The 19,876-nt window shown below is 41.9% G+C and overlaps 1 protein-coding gene across 1 annotated transcript in view; it reads right to left on the bottom strand.

The window, feature by feature from the left end:
• LOC113234328 overlaps positions 1-18,636 on the bottom strand; it is a 19,309-nt gene extending 673 nt beyond the window's left edge. Inside the window, exons 1-11 of the mRNA XM_026469627.1 lie at positions 18,578-18,636; positions 18,223-18,391; positions 12,410-12,464; positions 11,639-11,731; positions 11,264-11,453; positions 7,538-7,624; positions 7,227-7,340; positions 6,606-6,857; positions 3,741-3,955; positions 3,454-3,623; positions 8-94 (exon numbers count right to left, since the gene is read on the bottom strand). Of these exons, the coding sequence (XP_026325412.1) occupies positions 8-94; positions 3,454-3,623; positions 3,741-3,955; positions 6,606-6,857; positions 7,227-7,340; positions 7,538-7,624; positions 11,264-11,453; positions 11,639-11,731; positions 12,410-12,464; positions 18,223-18,391; positions 18,578-18,610 (1,465 nt within the window). The 5' untranslated portion in view covers positions 18,611-18,636. The remainder of the gene's footprint in view (positions 1-7; positions 95-3,453; positions 3,624-3,740; positions 3,956-6,605; positions 6,858-7,226; positions 7,341-7,537; positions 7,625-11,263; positions 11,454-11,638; positions 11,732-12,409; positions 12,465-18,222; positions 18,392-18,577) is intronic.
• Between the last annotated feature and the right edge of the window lie 1,240 nt (positions 18,637-19,876).

Below are 19,876 nucleotides of genomic sequence, written 5' to 3'. Positions count from 1 at the left end.
GGCCGGCTCCGCGCGGCGGCGGCGGGGCGGCGGCGCGCGTCGCGGCCCCCGTGGCGGCCAGCGCCCTTGGCGCCCGCGCGGTAGCGGGACTCGCCTGCGACCACGGAAGAAACACCCAGTGTCTTAAGCTTCGATTGCTGCCAGAACCAGCCCCTATCTACCGACCCGAGAGACAGGGTCTCCCGGAAACATTACGGGCTCGACGGCAAAACCAGGGCACAGCGGACGTCCGGGCCGCGCCCTCCGCCAGTGATACGCCTTTACGCCTCTGGCGAACCCGGGCTTGGGTACGGTCTCGCTGGTGTTCGTGATTAGCTGCCGAAACGGACATGTTTGTCTGCCCCGGTTTTGCATGTGTCCGGGGCGTCTGTCTCGTGAGCAGCCAGCGCGTCTTACTAGCGGTCTAGTCGAGGGCCTGAAGCGAGGCGAAGTCCGGGGCACGCGAGTAGCCCTCTAACTTGGAAGCTATGTCCGAACATTGTCGCAAGATACTGCGACTGACATCTCCGGCACTAGCCCGGAGAGCTAGTAGAGGATAAGCTAGATAACCTCCGATCCCACCAGCCGCTTAGGTTATCGGGAACTGGAGAGACGTCGTTTATTTTTTTTCGACATCGGGAAGTGAGCGTGACTTACAGCTCCGCCACCAATAAGGAGATTTGGTAATAGACTCAAAGTCGACGGCTAAGCGGTGGCAACCGCTAGTTGTGCAATGCGCAACGGGAAGTGAGCGTGCCTACAGCTCCGGTACTTATCTAGAAAATAGGGAGGGCACTGTACGTGCACCCGGGGCGGCTAACCCGAGGTACTAGCCTCTCGAAGAACCGGATGAAGTCAAGTGACAGAGGTCTGTGACAACCCTGGACACTGGCTGATCTGGGGTCAAAACCTGAACTTGTAAGGCTACTATGCGCGCACAGGTCATAGTGCCCTTCCCGCATAACCAAGAGGTTCATGGGGAGGGGCACACACTTACAACAAAACTTATAACAATTATAAATCTAATTATTATATTATTAATATTATCTTGATATTCATCAGTCGTACTTTCAAATTTAAAAAGATGTAACAAAATCTGGACTGTTAATATATTTTAAACTTAACCCTGCTAGCGTACCGTTGAAAGTTCGATGCCGTTTGTAGCAACCACCAGACGCGCCAGATGTCGAACCCTTTTCCGACATTCTGACACGTCTTAGTGCAAGCAAAAGAAAGCAGTAAGAACACGTATCATTATAATATAAATAAGTTTCAGTCATCAGTCGATCAGTAATTCACCAACCGACGTCTCATTTATTTCTACCTTCCGTCACCATGGCGCGGCAGTGACAACTAACACCCTATCACCTGCGTCGTGGTAAACCGTCAATATTATACTATTATTGCTTTTTTCCATCCTCTAAGATTATTGCGAATTTAAGACGTTTTGACATTATATTGAAATTTCAATAGATGCACTGTCATCTAGCGGTTAAATGCCGAACGACGAAGAATTCGATTTTTAATTTAATTCTTCAAAAAGAAGCGGCCATATTCCAGGGGTACAAGCTTTACTTTCGTTTCTCGTAACAAAAAAACAACATCGATAAACAGAAAATCAAAAATTTGTTAAAATAAGACTTTCCGGTGATATGAAATACCACCACCACGCGGGTAACATTTTTGGTGAGGCTACTATTTGTGCACCCCGAAATAGCACAACAAGGCATTTAGAGTTTTAGAGAATCTGCACGAAAAACGACACAACCATACCATGCATAGCGAAATTGGCGAACTGCGCTCGCATTTATTGCTTTTTATATATTTACGTCTACTGCATTTATTGCTCTGTGGTATGGACAGTGGAGGATTTGCAGTCTTAAGATTGCAAATTTGGCTGCCCTAGGCCCCGGGCCATGTAGTCAGTACCAGCCACTCCTTTCTCAGCACTCATCATATACTGGTAGACATATTACCTATATATACATAAAATCATTGACCTACCAAGAAATGGACATCGGGTCTAATACAAAAACCACGAAAAAAAGTCCGAAGTTAACCGATACAAACGTAGTGGCATGTAACGAAATATAAAAAAACAAAAACATTTAATTTAAATTGCAACGTCATTGCAGTACTGGCTAATTTTGCTTGCAACAATTTAAAGGCCCAAAAACACCATATTCAGCTTTTACTGGATACTTAAAAAAAATTGCACCATATTTCGCTTCCACTGAAAATTACTTGAATGCAAGAGAAATGGAATAGCCTTTATTGTAAATTTTAATTAATTTTATATTTTATATATTACTCTTTATTATGTCGAATTTTGTACAAAATCGCTTAAAGAAATAATAAAGAGTCGGGCAGATACATACATACAAATGTGAAAATAAGCGTGCACTATAAGCAATGTACTTATATTATATTATATTATTATAACTTAATGTGTTAATATCAAATATCCGTAATTCGGAAAACCAATTTATAATAAAATCGTTACGCTTTCAAGTAATTTTGATGCTTTTCATAAAGACAAAATTAACTTTTGTTTTGTAATATTCCTAAAAAAATACATTTCACATTATGAAAATTCGAGGTAACGTTATTTCGGGCAAATTTATTTTCAGACTTCTGATAGGTAATCCCAAGCAGTAAAACGATTACAACAATATTTTGTAAATTATTGGTAACGGTCAATTAAAAATAAGATTAAAATCAAAGCGACTCTATAGTTTCTTCGTCCTAAATATTTCAATCGCTTGTGGTTCGAACAAATTGAAAATGGCCAAGAAGTTTATAAACTTTTTAAAATTGATGTAATGGACCTCTTTCCATCTTTTGCGCATACAATGTGTACAAAAAGGACAGTTAGCTATTTGATTATTTTGTGTGCTTGTGTGGTTTATATTTATTATTCATTTAGATATAAATTACATACTATAAAAGTGTATAAAATAACACTTTTAAATGAAAACTATGATAACACAATGTATTTGTTTAGTGAAAATATGATACAAAACCCTGTTTTTATACTTTACTGCAGTAATTTTTGCAAGTTATCATCATATGGTACTGCAAGAGTGACAACCGCGTTGTCAGTCGAATAAACGAAGGCTGTTACGCGATTGACGTGTGAGATTTTAACGCCCTACAGGTGCGGACACTTTTTACCGCGAACCCGACGTCCATTTGTCGATAGGTCAATGCATAAAATGTACGAAAGTGATTTAGGAAGATTATTGTTACACGATGCGGTGCAGTGCGGCCCGCCATAATGTGCGTGAGCCTTTAGAATATTTTTGTACTTTGAGTTATTCCTGTGATATCATCAGTGAATTTTATGCCACTATTGGCCGCCCCTAAAATCTGGCAGCCCTAGGCTCGGGCCTACTGGGCCTTAGCGTAAATCCGCGCGCGAGACAACACCGACGACAACTAGTGAACCCTGTCTCGAAACGGCCTAACGCTAACCTAAAGGCCACTCCTCGTGTTCGGTGTCCAAACTCTCCAGCGCGTCGGCGTCGTCGTCGGCGACTCCTGTGCCGACGGGCCCGACGCGGTCGCCGCGCTTGTCGACTTCGCTGTTGAGCATGGGCGCGTCGTCGAAGTATCGGCCGTCACCGTCCTCGTAGTCGTGCGTTCTGTCAGACGAAAATGACCCCTCATCATAAAAGAAAACAAATAGGCGCCTCGGACGTTTCGAGAATTATCCAGTGGCTGCTGTAATGCATAAATGGAAAAGATGTCCGGAGCCATACTTAGCTTTGGTGCGACTTTCGATGTTGGGCCGCTTCTGGTTGATCAAGGTCAGCAGAGGCTTGTCCTCTCTCGCGAAGTCCTCGAGGTTGTCGGAGAGGGGGCCGTCGTCGAGCGGGGCGGCGTCGCCGGCGACCGGAGCCAGCAGGCCGGGAGGCAGCTCCGGGGGAGGCCGGAGGCCCGGAGGGAGCGGCTTGTGTTTGCGTTTCTTGTTGCGCTGCGAGTTAACATCGCGCTCATGTTTATTTCCATACGACAAAATCTACAGAAAACACAGGGTTATAGCTGAAGGTACGAGAAACACAACCACCGCTGCTCACGTTCACCGGATGTCGATTATTAATAATAATAATAAACTCATTTTATTTGTATTTTTTTGAATTGATATTCAATTATATTTTATGTGAAATGACTCCACTACTTTGTTATAATTATTAATACAAAGGGCGAAATTAACGAAACAATAGAGGGAATACGTCTATTACTAGCCTAATTAATAATGCCTTTTGTAGGTCGCGAGATCGCTATTTCTATTTTTTATTTCAGCTCATAAAAGCGCCCTGGGGCATTATATTGCTCTTGAAGCGTCTTATAAATACCTACTATGAAATAAATTCACACTTTTACCGCAAACAGCTATGTAATAGAAATTGGAATAACAACGGTCCACAGCTGACTGAGACTGCTCTATTATTAGCTATACCCTCCATGGGTTCTCAGTCAAGAAGAAGCTTCTTAATTCGCTTTGAGCTCAGTCTCCCCAGACCGCATGAATGACCCTTTCTCATTCTCAGAATTGACCCTGGTTTTGGACCACCTTCGAGACTCCTCTCCGGGAGTGGACGGAATCCCATATTCCTTCCTGAAAATGGCGGGGACATCAAGTAAAATGAAATTTTTAGAACTGATCAACGCCATATTTCTTTCAGAACGTCCTCTTGAGGAATGGAACACCCATGTAGTTATTCCCATATTGAAACCGGGTAAAGACGCTTTGGATCCTTTCAGTTACCGCCCTATCGCTCTATCATCATAATGAAATATTTAGTGAGTAATCGGTGCCGGGCAGTTGCGCTCTAGGGTTACGCTCTAGATTCTTGAACATTCCGTCAGGCATCCCTCAAGGCTCGGTAATCTCGGTCCTTTTCTATTTTCATTATGTGTTCTTGACGTCAGCATCTGTTTTACCAATTCTCACAATAACACTTGATGATTGTGCGAAATTACAGCAACATTTACGTACCTTCGAATGTTTCTGTAAGGATAATTTTGGCCTCGGAATTTGGATAAGTCCTACGTCATAACTTTTAGTAGCAAAAATAATCCCCTTCGCTTCTACCATAACTTATCTTATCTGGCGTGGATTCTATTCGTGATCTGGGCATCACAATGGATTCCAAGTTGCAGTTCAACAAACACATTGATAATATGGTGACTAGGGCATATAAGCAAACAGATTTGATCCTACGCATAGGAAAACCATTTACTAGGGTACACTTAAAATATTATATAACGCTTACGTTCGTAATATTTTAGAGTTTGGAAGTATTCTGTCCATCAAGATAGAATAGAAAGAGTTCAAAAGAAACTTTTAAAGTCCCTGGACTATCGCTCTGGTTTTTGCTATACTGACTACGAAGACAGTGTACAAAGACATAACGTACAATCGCTAATTTCTAGACGTCATATCCTAGGTAGTATATTTTTATACAAGCTCCTGCACGAGAACATTGGTTCCGTTGAACTTATACAGAAAAATCTCGTTTAATGTACCACGAATCTCCTCACGTTCAAAAAGGGCATGCTATGTTTCAAATTTCATCGATGTTGATATGTTCGCAAATTCCTTAAATACATTTAAGAAAAAAGTGAGAGAACTGACGTTCTATTGGTTCTTTTATTATTGTTTTTGTGTATGTAATGTAAATATTTTTCAGCACACTTGCTCGTAAATAGTATGATTTGTGGTGGTTAACTTGACAATAATGCCCCAAATAAAACCTTTGGGCCTTTTTCCTTCCCATTACAGCCACAGGCGGTAAGGAGATTTATTTTAATTTGTTGCACGACATACTTCCTTACATAGGTAAGTTCCAAAGAGGTCACTTAAATTTAAAACATTCGCCTAAAATGTTATCTAAAAGGAAAGTTAATTGCAATGGAGCCACATACTACTTAAATATCTAGATAAACGAACGTAGTCTTGTTCCTTTTCAAGGTTTCATAGTGTTTCAAATTGTGAATGCTGAGTTTTGGCGACAACGGTTCCGATAGTCATCAACGCACTTCCATTGCTTTTTTCTTCCGTGACAATAAACAACATTTGGTAACTCACTTCACTGCTAAAAAATGAACGAGATGTAAGTTCTTTGCGGACGCCATTTTGGGTTGAATAGATCGAAATGAAAATAGGTTACAATTTGTTAAAATTGTTGCTCGCACGCCAAATGAACGAATATTGCATGTAATTAGCGATTGCCTCAGGCAAATGAATCAATGTATTATGACGAAGATGCACCGCTGGAATCCTTCCGTGGATCTCAAATAGAAGCTCGTGGTAACAACTTTAAGGGTCGTATTCTAGAACTCAACTCAATGCTTAAGTCAGGATTGCAATTGAAACACAAGCACTGGAAATACGACCCTAATGGCAGGGACTTGAGTATGATTTCGAGTGCTTTAAACCATATTCAAATCCTGACTTGAGCATTGAGTAGAGTTCTAGAATACGACCCTAAGAGATGGCTGATCGATCAAGAGGAATATAATCAGCTCTCAGAATTTTAAATTTCCGACGATGCTAAGATGTCGGGCAGGCGTCATTAAAATTTGAGAGACTATAGTGACAGTAGGGAAAGGTCACTGACCTTGACAGGCTCTTCGTTAAGGACGTTCGGTTTGACCTCAACAAAGTCTTCGATGATGATCTTCTTGTCCCCATCAGCACCACCTCCGCCTCCGGTGATGTCCATAGGCGAATCCTGCGCGACCAAGGCGTTCCCGGTCTCCACTGGCGGAGAAGGCCCGACACCCATCGGCGAACTCAACGCCGCGTTCTGACGAGCCTCTTTAAGCTTACGCTTCTTGGAGCGGTGCCACTGTTTGGCCGCGCCCGCGACCTGCGGGGACGACCACGAATTCAAAGAGCGTAGGAAATTTGCGGACGGGTCCGTAAACGCGCCCTCCGTCACAGGGACGAGCGCCGGAGCCGCCGGGCCGGTCGGGCGGTCGCGCCGTTCGTGCGTCGCCATCGTCTATTTTGCATTATTACGATTAACTCTTACTGTGCGGTTATAACAAAGAGTGATCTACAACAGTACAGTGCAATATTGATTTTTGACGTTCGCTTAGGATTTAATTCAAGTGTGAAGGTGTATTTTTGTCCTAAATGCATTTGGCCGCTGCGCTCGAGCGGGCAGGCGAATTCGCGCCCGCGTCCGTGCCCGTGACTGAGAGGGGGAGAGGGGCGGATGCCGAGAGACACCCACGCTGTTCTTGGGCTGCGGCTGCGGCGCGGCGGGCGCGGGGGCCGCGGGGGGCGGCGGCGCCACGTTCAGCGCGCCGCTCAGGCCGCTGCCCGGGAGGTCCATCTTCTCCAGAACCTGGCAGCACATCAACACGCGGTTTAAATCGGCAGGCGGAGACCGTACATCTCCCTTTATTTCGATTTTGGCACACTCCTTCCGCTTGTACAACATGTTCTATTCTTTTGCTACGATTCTTTAACCCCAAGTCGCAGGTGATGTTACTTAACACGTGCGAATTGCAATAAATAAATACATAAATAAACAATCGTCACCTTGGTTTCCTTCTGCCTCGCGGTCTGAGAGTCCTTGCCGACCTCTGTGACGCGGTTGCGCTCGAACACCCGCCCGTTGTTTATCACCTGCGGAAGTTTACAAGTATAAATACAATATGTTTTATTTTTAATTTATTTTAATCGGAACAACAACAGCTATTAATAACGATTTACATTGAACGTTGTTAAGTAAAGCTAGTTAGCGCCAATTACAATTGTCCACATTTTCATTTTCAAATATCTATCTGTCTCATGGTAAAAGTAAGGCAAAAGTTAACACCTCAAAGAGGAAAAAAAAGGCACAAAAGTACCTACAATAAGAAGCATAGCAAAAAAAGTAAAGCGATGTGAAGTATGCAATCCCGACTTACCAAAAAGATTGCACTAAATACAAGTTATTAAATAAAAAGAAACGCAATAAGAAAAAGAAACAAATTCTGTAAGTGGTACACCGCACTGTATTCAAATTTAAATTTCAGTTAATTTGAAATACTTTCAAGTAAAATTGTTTCCAATTTTCTTTTAAAAGTGTGCTTAGATTCTACAAAAGGATCCAGTCCGTGATTTTTTTGATTGAAAGCACGCATGATTCGCGTTAGGACACTATTCATGCCATAATTTGTAGAATGAATAGGAACAAAAATAGTGATGTATGCCCGGTGCTGCGCTTCGGTGTGAACAATGAGATCTTTGATAGGAGCTCAGGGCAATCGAGCCGCCCTCGTAACATGTCAAAAAGAAGACCCATGTCTTCTTTCTTCCTGAGTCAGCACTCCATAATGTTTGCAGTTTTCGACGTATGACCCAGTAGTTTTAGAGAATTTATAATTCAATACGATAGCATTTTTTTCTGAATACGCTCAATGCGTTTCACGTGTACAGCATATTTAGCATATTTGGTCACCCAAATGGTAACCAAATCGGACAAGCTTATTCCAATATACATCTCACGTAAGCGAAATGCACAAGAACGCACAAGAGTTGTCCAGTAATATCCAACATGATTTAGAAAACGTAAGTAAGTGGGCACATGATAACGGGATTATTATTAACATTGCCAAAACAAAATGTATGCATATACAGTCGCCACATAACCGTGTTGCAAAATCGGTAGACCGGAGGGTATTAAATATAGTAGTTCATTCGTATGAGTGTTTGCATAATTATAAATCTGGATGTAAATGTGATAATATTGAATTAGTAAATAATTTTAGGTACTTAAGGTTGGAAATAGATTAAAATTTTCATTGGAAAACGCATATTAATTATGTTTGTACTGAGTTAAGACATATTATTAGTAAATTTTATCACACAGAATATTCAAAAAGCGGACGTTGCTTGTGGTGTGCTATGCACTGGCTGCATATTAGCATATTAGCTATGGTTTAAGTAATTTGGTCGTACTTACAAAACCTATATCCAGAATATTAAAAAAAAAGTCAGTTAAGGTTAATAAAATTTTTGGTAGATAAAAACACCAAATACAGGGAGCAATGGAGGATTTTGGAGGAGACTTTTGCTCAGCAGTGAGACATAATGGCTTAATTAAAAAAAAACACCAAGAAAAATATAAAAACTTTGAAGAAAGAAGATTGTGAAAGATTATTTAAAATATGTAAAATATTGCCAGTTGATAAAAAAGTAAAATTTGCGATAGCCATTGAAATAAAATATAATAAATAAAGTAATAATAATTATGGAAAATGAACTGATAAATATGTTATACCAAAAATATACAATAAAATAGACTGGCCCAGAGAAAGTATGAAGGTTAATAAAAAGGTGTTAAAAACAAATTAAAAAATTTATTGCTAAGTGATGTAATGTTTTAGTGAAATAATTATTATGATTAGAGATACCTAGTATTATTTAGCAAAGACAGTTTTACTTCAGAAAATTAGCTAGTATTCAATGGAACTTAATTAATGAAGAATTAACTAGAATAGATATACATCTAGGTAATGTAAAAGAGCGTTGTCTTGCCAACAACCTGAAGCCCGGGCGGGCAACGTCTTTAGAATAAGTATAAATTGTATATCTGTGGAGAAATAAATAAACAAAATAAAAATAAATATACTACTTTGTAACCAGTCAAGTTCCTGGAGGGTTGCCAAGTGCGCATCATAAGCTCTAAATTACGTCTACTTGTCACAGGGAGTAAGTAATAGAACGTAATTAAAACACAGTTTTGGTATTAATACAATAGCCGCGACCACACGTCCTCCCGGTTCGGGTGACAGCTTCCTCTGCCTCCACCTTGCGGCAGGTGTTCGCGTCTATTTCATTTAATGTCAACCCTGCCAGCAATCGCATCCTCATGCCCAGACATGGACATCTTAAAATCGAGCAGGACACCAAGGTCTCCGACTTCGTTAATTCTGCCAATCACGACTTCATTAAAACTATAGGAAAAAGCCAGTGGTTTGCTTCTACGTGTGCAACTAATAGATTGACACTTGCTGATATTGACGATAATTTTGTTTTCAATGTAATACTTATAGAGATTGTTTAAATCTTGTCGCAAAAGTGCACAGTCCATAACAGATTAAGTTTTTATGTATATCCTTTTATCCTCGGCGTATAGTAAGTGTCTCGAATGCGATATACATTTGTATATTTCAAATGTGAGATGAGATCCTTGCGGAACTCCAGTAGATACATCAATAAAATCAGACCTTTCACAGAATCAGAATTTTACAAAACACTTTAAAAATGTTGAAATCGAATACTATGAACGCATTCTGCCCGTAAAATAATCAATGTACAATAGCAGTTTACATTTAATAAAATGTACGTTTCTTCAATATATTTATTTTATTTTATTTATTTATTTATTTCATACATACAGCTATTTCGACAGGACCATCCCAATACAATAGTGTAGCGTTTCTTAATAATTATACCAATCCAATACATAATAAAACTAAAAACAATAATAATTCTAGAAAAATAATAAAAATTAAAGCAATTTTAAATAAATTAAAATACAAGATAATAATATATAATATGCAATACAATCTAATTAATTATTACAAAGCAAAAAGAGCGTTAGCTTCATGAAATTGCTCTGAAAACATGTAAAAATGTCTATTTCTTCAGCTACTCGATTTAGTGTGCGGATGGTGCGAGTAAGAGGCGCCCTGTTGAGCAGATTTGTCCTACCTTGGGGCACCGCCAGCAGCCGTGGTCGCCGGCGCCGGTGTATAACAACATGGGATACCATTGGGGACTAAAATATGATATTGCCGATGTAGTTTCCCAAGCGTGGAGCTTTGAATATGTGCGTGATTATTATTAAATTGTAAATACAAATATATAACAAATTTTGCCCAAAAACTAGTAAAGCGCATGTCGGACGCGCCCACTGAAGCGGTAACGGCTATTTTCATTTGTGAACATTTGTTTGGAAACGCTTCTCTTAAGTCATGTACGGTGCAGAGTTCGTTGTAATTTTCGTTAACGCACTGTCCGTGTCCGACGCGTGCGTACCGCGTACGTACAACGCACACTAGGCTGGCCCAAATAGGCTTCGGAAGGGAATACCTCCAAACTGGGAGTTAAGTATTGTTCATCGCGACAGCTAGATAGCTGTTGCGACGAACAATACGACGACGACGAATACGACATGTTGCTACGCTTGGCTAGAGGGGATCCTCTAGCCAAACGTAGCAACGCGTCGTGGAGGCCCGCGTCCAGTGGCACTTTATAATCAGATGGGCCACTTACCTTGATGTTTTTGTCGTTAAGTATCGTGACGAGGTCTCTGACGAAGCTGTTGTTGGGGAAGAGCCGCTGGTGCCTGCAGTGGATGTCGACCTCGAGGTGCTCCGGGGTCCTGTTGGCGAGCGTCCGCTCCAGCTTCAGGATAAACTTGTTCTTCATCTTCCCGTGCGAGCGCTTCATCTTGCCGTGCTTCCTGAAATGCATTAAAAAAAAGGAAGAAGCTTACATAGAATTTCATGTAGTTGCTTCATTTCAAGAATGAACTGAATTTAACAAACAAAATTAAGTATATCGGTGTCGTTGTGTATAAAATACGCCGTGTGCATGGGCTCAACTCGCAGAAGAAAAAAAAGGTTACGTGAATAGAGATATTATTACCTGTACCTGTTTTTCCTGTGTCGTTTCTTCATGCGCGAGTGACGCCGCTCGCTGTTCTCCTCGTCGTAGGCCATGAGCGACCGCGAAAGGCGCCTGCGCATATAAATACTTGAAAATATGTCAGTAAATGTCTAAAATTATAGATTATCATGTACCGAATACGTCTCATGTGCACGTCTGTCAACCAGTGACGAGCCATTTTGTTCGACAACTGTGGCCTAAGTCGTGTTTCCGATTACCTATCGTGACCAAAAACGCTAACATTCATAGCAGAATGCACTTGCGTCATTCGCGAGTCCATTTGTATCAGAACATAAGCCTCTTTTTGTATTTTGTTGCAGAGTTAAGGTCTAAATAAATTTGTCTTATAGAAGACGACAGAATAATTATTTAGTTGTAGAAAGTAAAAGCGAATTAAAAGTAGAGAGTAATAATACGAGGAACAACTAATATGGGCCCACATCGCATAGCTTCAGTCGGCGCTTGGTGCCAATGCACACGCCGCATCTGTGTGCCGCTCGCGTGTCGCGCGACAACACACGAACAACGACGATTGATCGATCGTCTTTATTCGGTCCACTGTTTTCACTAGTTCCACTAAAAGAACCGCTGCAATTCCTTGCGACGAATAAAAAAATTATCCGGGATCACATACCAGTTCGTGCAGAAACAAAAACACTACTATTACTCTGTTCGAGCTCGGGAGCGAGACGGGCAGATATGGCAGCGAGTGCGAAAGAGAGGTACCTATGTGTTGGTGGAGGTACTGACCGCTGTGAGCGGAGCTTCTGCAGCGCCAGCTGCTGCTCGGAGAGCGCACCGTCACCTGCAACACGCAAACGCGAACGACCAGTCAGCACGTGTGCGGCCACTCCTACCTGTCCCCAGAAGCTACCGTAGCCCACACTCGTGCGCGCCAGGTATCAAATGACGTCGTACCTAACTGTGCCCAGAACAAGTGTCATTCTATATGTTACTATGCATACAGCGTGAAGTGTGCACCACAACTTGGACCTTTTTCGCAAGGCTTTAAAAGTGCCACAGAACGGTATCGGCGCTTGTTTTTACAAGTTCGGAACCTGTACCGAACGAAGTAAGTAACGATGACAACCCGTAACATCTACATAGTTCTATTAACAAGTAATGAGTCACTTTTCATTTCCAATTCCACACAAAGTTACAAACAAAACCGAGTAAATAGAGAGCAAATTTAAATTCAAGGTAAATTCCTTGCTGCAAAAAAAAGTATTGTATATTACTATTACGATATATATTGATAGTGTTTAAATCGGTTCGGAAAGCGGCTGAGCGGACACAAGTCCAACTTGTGTAGAATACTGCCTCCGTGGCCGCACGGCTACCATGCAACTGTCACGCAGAGGTCCCAGGTTCGATTCCCGGGCCGGGAGGAATATTTGTATGGGCTACATTTATTTCTCTCGTGAGTTTGGGTGTAATTTATGGTTGTCTATGTCCATGACACCCGCAACACAGAGTTTCCCTAGTGCGGGGCGACGTTTGAGTGTGTGCGTTGTTATTATTATTATTATAACAATAACCAATAAATGACGAACTCGTTGCAGCGCATCGTCGCGAATAATTACTTTCATACGAATATTTATTTAATCGTTTCGTTATCGCAACTTGAAGAGAACGTTTACTGTCAAATTGTTAAAATTGTTACTCACTGCACGAGAGGAGTGTAATTTCGATGTCTGTTATGCCGTACTATTTATAGAACAACACCTTATTACTTTTGGATTTATCCCCACGTCCTAAATTTGCTTGAAAGGGACCGCTACGTAGAATATAAACACGCAAAAGCAACCACGAACTATTTACATCACGGAGCCACCACACCTATCGACACGAAGTCGCATCACACCTCAAAAAGCTGTATCTCCGCGTGAGGCTGCTTCGGCAGACGGCTAAGTGACAAAATCATTTTTTGAGATATAAAAAACCATAACCCAGTTTTGGAATATTGAAATTGTTTAATAGTATTTCAGCTACGCATCGTTAGGGTAAGTTTCGATAAGTGGAACACGTTAACTAATTTTAACAGTTTTTAAAGGATAATTGTGCACTTTCTTTTGCTATTTTAAACGGATATTTGTCCATTTGACACTTAGCCGCGTTTTAGTTAGTGGACGGCAGATATGTACAACTAACTCTATACACCGATATAAACCGACTTCAAGCAGTTACCGCCGCGCGCCTATCTCAGGAGCTCAGTGTCTTCGTTGATGCCGAAATTGAAGATGTTACGCTATGTATTCAGAATATTTATGATTCCAAACGCTGACTACATTTTCTGTCAATGAAATAAACATATCATAATCGAAATTTTCAATTTTGCCAACAAATTCACGTTACTAATCCCCGCCTATACATAATATCAAGACTTTTCAGACAAAAAAATCATATATTATGTCAACTGCCACTTCTGATTCTCAGACTATCGTTCACATTGACTTCAGCCGACGATTGCAGTTGAAATCTCGACTGCACCGCAGTCCAAGTCCATACGAATTTTGATGACGATTGCGCGCATTAACGAGACGTGCAGTCCATCTGCTCTTTTTCGCTGTAATTAGGCTTAATTACAGCGAAAAAGACGTGGTACGTTTCGTATCGGTGCGTACACGACACAGGTCCGCAACGAACCTGCCGCGCAGACGACGGAACGGCAGCATTGAAGCCCGAGTGGCTACGTTTACGGCGAATCGGTTGTAATGCGCCAAGTGTGGTAAAACAGCAGGTACAACAAACTCAAGCCGAATCCGCGGCGATAAGTGTGGTGTCTCCTTATTGTCGGGTGCGTCACTGCCACAGTGTTCGTCAGAGGCCATCAGACAACCGCGTAATCAAAGGGAGCACACACAAACGTCTTTCTAAATCTACGTCACTAAGATGCCAAAATACATTTGTAAATAAGCACATAAGAGCACACAAACGACGGCTATATACATGTAATACTTGACCACAAGTTTGCGCAGGCGCCTCCCAGGATCGATTCATTGCGTCTTCTACTCCGTTTCTTGACAACTACGTAATGTATGTCGTAATATCAAGGGTGTTTTATTTTTTTATTAAACAAATTTATTCGTAAAGTCCATAACCGGCATTGGGCCAGCGTACCGAACTGTGGCCAAAATCATTTCGTTAGACGATGATGATGATACAGTACATACTACTGTAAATCTGTTTTGAGGCCACATACTGGAAATGAATTATTTCGGATTTCGATATTCCGATTTAAGTCTATCAAAACAACGGTACGGGCTCTTTACAGGTCTCGTGATCACGACTGACTTCAACCAGTTACGAGTTAATTTCAATGGCGCCTCATAGCAATCTGAAAGTGCGAGTGCCGTCTCTCTTATAGTGAACAGACTCGCGTTGAAGAACATATAGCTGATGTCAAGCACCGTCGCGTACAAAAGGCTGTAATGGATAAACCTACACATTCAATTAACTTGAAACACCCCAGACTCTTGCAGAAGAACTCTGTTTTCTGCTCCGGATGTTGTGAGAGGTCATCCGAATTAGAAAAGCATCCTAATTTGAACAGACAAAATGGTTTCTCCGTACCACCAGTAGTTTGGGATTCACTATTTCACTCACTATCTCATTTACAATCGCGACGACACAAGACGTACTTTTGAAGGTTCCATGGTTAATTCTAAATAACTCGTAACTGACGTCCGCTTTCTCGGACCGATTAAGGCGAAATTTTGTGCGGAGGCGTACCTAAAAGTTGTTTCGAAAAAGGCTAATTGACAGGTGAACTACACTCATAGTAAAAAATGCTAAGTGTGCAAATTCTTGCACGAGTGTCTACATAAAATCTTCGTTTCCCTCTAGGGGGTCAGTGATTGAAAATGCACTCATTTAACGCAAAAATAAAATGAATTTCAATGTAAAACAAAACTGACGCGGAAGAAAATATTTATAGGACCTCAAGATATAAAATTTCACCAAGCATTTGCCACATATATATTATTTATCTACACACATATTCTGTATAATGTGTTCAAAAACCGCAAATTACGACCAGCTAAAAGTAAACTATTTTGTTAGTACAAATTTCTTATCTTTTTTTAAAATAAATAATAATAATGCACACACTCAACGTGTCGCGGGTGCCATGGACACACACATAGACAACCACAAATTACACCCAAACTCACGAGATAAATAATTGTAGGCCATACAACTATTTCTCCCGGCCCGGGAATCGAACCTGGGACCTCTGCGTGGCAGTCCGGCATGGTAACCGTTCGGCCACGGAGGCAGTTTATCTGTGAAAATGTTATTATTGCTTCATATTAACATCGAACTGGATGTTATTATTACATTAAAATTTCGAACATCTCTGAAAAGCAAAACAATTTGATGGACCTCAATTCTAATACCAGTCGAGATGAAGTTATATTCGTAATGTAATGTCAATAGCAAACAATTTTGACAATTTCACACGTTACTTGATATCGAACGATATAATAGTTGGGGCCAATTCTAGTTTGTCTATTAATTAAAAATAAAAATTACGGTTATGTGACATGCGTGAGAAAAGTTTTTATTTGCCGCCATTTCGCCAGTGACATGCGGTTCCTGAATACATCACAGAGAGCTTATAATATTTATGTGTGTAGATAATAAAGCAGTGTATGTAGTGTGTAGTACATAATTAGGCAGTAAAACACTCGTGAGATGATTTTAAGAGGCGAGCCGTGAAACTCGCCTGTCAGCTCTAATTTCATAGACCCTCACTCATATTTTAATGCCTTTCATTATATAACAGTCACATAAACTACTATTTTGTTCCTTAAGTTTGGTGTGATTGAGTATTTGAAATAAAAAGGAGTGAAAAAAAGACAAGAAAACGATCTTACGATTGTAATATCAAACCAAATTTCACATAGGGTGTGCTCGACCTCGACGGAAGCGAAACAATAACGGATGGACTAACCAATCAGCGTGGGCGGCGCGCGGCGGGTGGTCCAATGAGGGCCCGCCGGTATACACACATTGGGATATTTGTAATAGAACGTTATCATGGATTACGGTTCTGACGTTATTGGCAGTCATCATTTATTGAAAGAACTCCATAGAGCAAACGCGTGTCCGGCAATCGTACGTACATATATGGGTTTGAATACTTTGATTTAAACTGTCACGATTTTCACACATTATTTGAGTTTTAATTCGGGACTTAATCACGTATACAAACATATTTCAAGGATGTCGTGAGTGTTGTCGGTCTAGTGAGAACCCTAGCGCACAAATAATTAATAAAGATCAAGTGCGGATAGTACTTGCACGGCTAGAAGATGCTGACACCCGTCTCTTCAGTCCCTTCGAGACCATGGACGTTGCAATACGTCGAAAACGTCGAGGTAATTCAAATACATAAGTTATGTATTATGTAAGTAACATAACATTTATTATACATACAATAAACGTTTTTATACGTGAATAAGTTCCGAATTAAAAAAACAAATAATGGGTTCACTAGTTTTTGCCTGCGACTTCATCCGCGTGGTTAGAACTTAGAAAAGAATACATTTCCTTTTAAGATAGTATTTAACAATAAAACAAAACCGTGTTTAAAACAATATTTGTTAACCAAGTGTCAGAATAGGCCGAAAAAGGGACTCCGTTTTTAGCAAACTGCTACCGCTTTTTTAGGGATACTTATGACAAATGAACTCACATTTGCTGTGAAGAGTACTCGTACAAACGTTTAACATTCCGCGTACGTTCACATATTCGTTTATTTTTTAGTAGAACTGGCAAGAGACTGCGACAGTTACTGCCGTCGCACAGAATTAAAAAAAAATACTTTAGTATGGCTTAACATGACCGAATTACCTATTTGATTGATTAATCTGCGCGTTTCGCTACAGCGTTAGTGTAAACGCACCTTAAATACCCTGAAACGATACGGTGGTTATCATAATATAATAAAAGAGAGCAGTAGTACGTCTCCATGCAAACGACCGTGGTTCATTAATAGGGAATTACAAGCCACGGAGGTGTTCATATCAATACGGCTTCATTTTATAGGAAAACCGACTGCCCTCGAAAATATGAAACGGTTCAGAACCGTCGCTAGTTCGGCTGGCGGCTTTCCCCGGGAAGATCGAGACAATTCTCGTACGTGAAATTTACTACCGTTCCCTTACCGAGCTCCCGTCGCGGCGTCAACCGGTCGACGCCCGAATCGTCAGTGACGTCAAAATTAATGTTCACGGTCCCCGCTCGTCTCGAGCCGGAGTTCTGCCGGCCTCCGAGACTTTCGATTCCGGTCCGGCGGTTTGTCGAGACGGTTTAGGTTAGACAGAAATCGTTTTAGCATTTTTTTATAAGTTTCCGCCTGCGGTCCCTCGCCCGGCGACTCCTCGGCTCGCGACGTCCCGGCTCCCGGCGCCGGCGCCGCGTCGTCGACGTACTCGCCGAGCAGGTAGGGGTTGGCGGGGTGCGCCCGCGTCCACCTCGCGAGCGCGGCGCCTGCGGCAGGCGCCTCGGTCGTCGCGGCCCGTCGCCCGAGCGGCGGCGGCGGGCGCGGCCGGACTCACCTGCGCCGCGGAAGCCGTCGTCCTCGCAGAAGTCGGGGCGCCACAGCTGCGCGGCGCGGCCGGCGCGGCAGGGCGCGGCGCGCGCGTCGGCGCCCGCTTCGCCGCCCGCGTCCACGCACAGCCCCGAGCGCAGGTGCAGCAGCTGGCGCGCCGCCGTGTACCGGAACTTCTGCAAGCAGCCCCGCGCGGTTCTATTGCGACCGACGTTCGGCGAGTGCTTTCAAAAGTGCGTTCCGCGTCTGATCGAAATTCTCGCCGCGCAACCTGACCTCTTTCGTTCGAGCCGACGGGGGGCCGGCTCGTCGACGGCGCTCGATGCGGTCGAAGACGACCTACAATACGTCTAATTTCCGACCTGTTGCGTCCTCTCGTTTCTGCACTGCACCATGAGCAGCTTGCGGCCCTCCTCGGAGCCCTCCTCGCCGGCGGTGCGCCTGCGCAACGAAACCCGAACTGATAAAATTCGTCTACGCGGAAACGAGCCTTATTTTCTTGTGGCAATTATTATATATCTCTTCAGTTTCTAAAAAGCGTATATAAAATCGACTATTACGGCTCCTTTCCACGATAGTCGTTTGTTACGCAACACTGAAAACTGATGTTCGACGCGTGCTCGTATTGAAACCTGAGCGACCGGAAGAAGCTAAGATTGAACCACGAGCGAAGCGAGTGATTCTAAAATAGATCCTCGAGTGTGGCGAGGGTTCCAAAACACGAGATGCAAAACAACCTTGCTGCCGAGCGAAACACAACTTTTCATTTCACTATAGCGAAGAAAATGGTAGATGAAAGAGACACAATTGAACTATATTTTTATTTATTTATTTATAAAGCATTGGCTTCAGAGCCATCAGCTTAACGGTAACAAATAACCAAGAAACGAAACAACGTAATATACATAAACTAAAAATTAATTCGTGTAAAAAACTACTAAAACCCGCCATTTTTACTCAACATTTTGAACTATAGAACATGATTTTTTTTATCAAAAGAAAAAGTTTATTTCGGATGCGTTCTGAATTTACACTTCATACATTTTTTATTCTTACTTGTTATAATATTGTGTGATTAAGTGATTATTAAAATTATTTTAGCACATCGACGAATCAAATAATAATTTAACAGACGCAATTAATTATCATTGCCAATTTAATGTCAACAATAATAAAATAAAATATACCAACGGATTTACATTACATAAATAAGTAATGTACGACAAATGGCGTGGTTGAACGTGTCATTACCTTTTTTTTCATCGAAAGAAAAAGTTAGATGCAGTCCGTCGTCAAGTTAGAATCTCGAAAACCATTTTCACGCTGGCGTGGAAAAAACGCTTTCGCAGATTTGTAATGAGAAAGAAAGCCTTTTCAAGCTAGTGAGGTGAAAAATTATTTACACTCGTTTATTTGTGCTACTAGTAGTAACTCTGAAAGCTTTTCCTTTCCTGTACGCCTGGCGCACCTGGCGCACCTGGACGACAACCGGCGAGTGCCGTACGACGATTGGCAAATCCTTGGACCGCGATGGCAAGCATTTCAGTAAATGCCATCGACACGATAAGAAGACCCCAGTTCTAGTCCCAGTGAGAAAATGTGGAATCGTTTGTTACTATAGTGCGCGCGGAACTAGCTGGCCGCGCCTTAGGTATGTGAGC

This window comes from Hyposmocoma kahamanoa, unplaced genomic scaffold (assembly GCF_003589595.1).
Source record: "Hyposmocoma kahamanoa isolate Upper Pololo Valley unplaced genomic scaffold, ASM358959v1 83, whole genome shotgun sequence".
Lineage (NCBI taxonomy): Eukaryota > Metazoa > Arthropoda > Insecta > Lepidoptera > Cosmopterigidae > Hyposmocoma > Hyposmocoma kahamanoa.
Note: the sequence above shows the minus strand (reverse complement) of the source record. Positions and strands in the feature narration are given on the sequence as shown.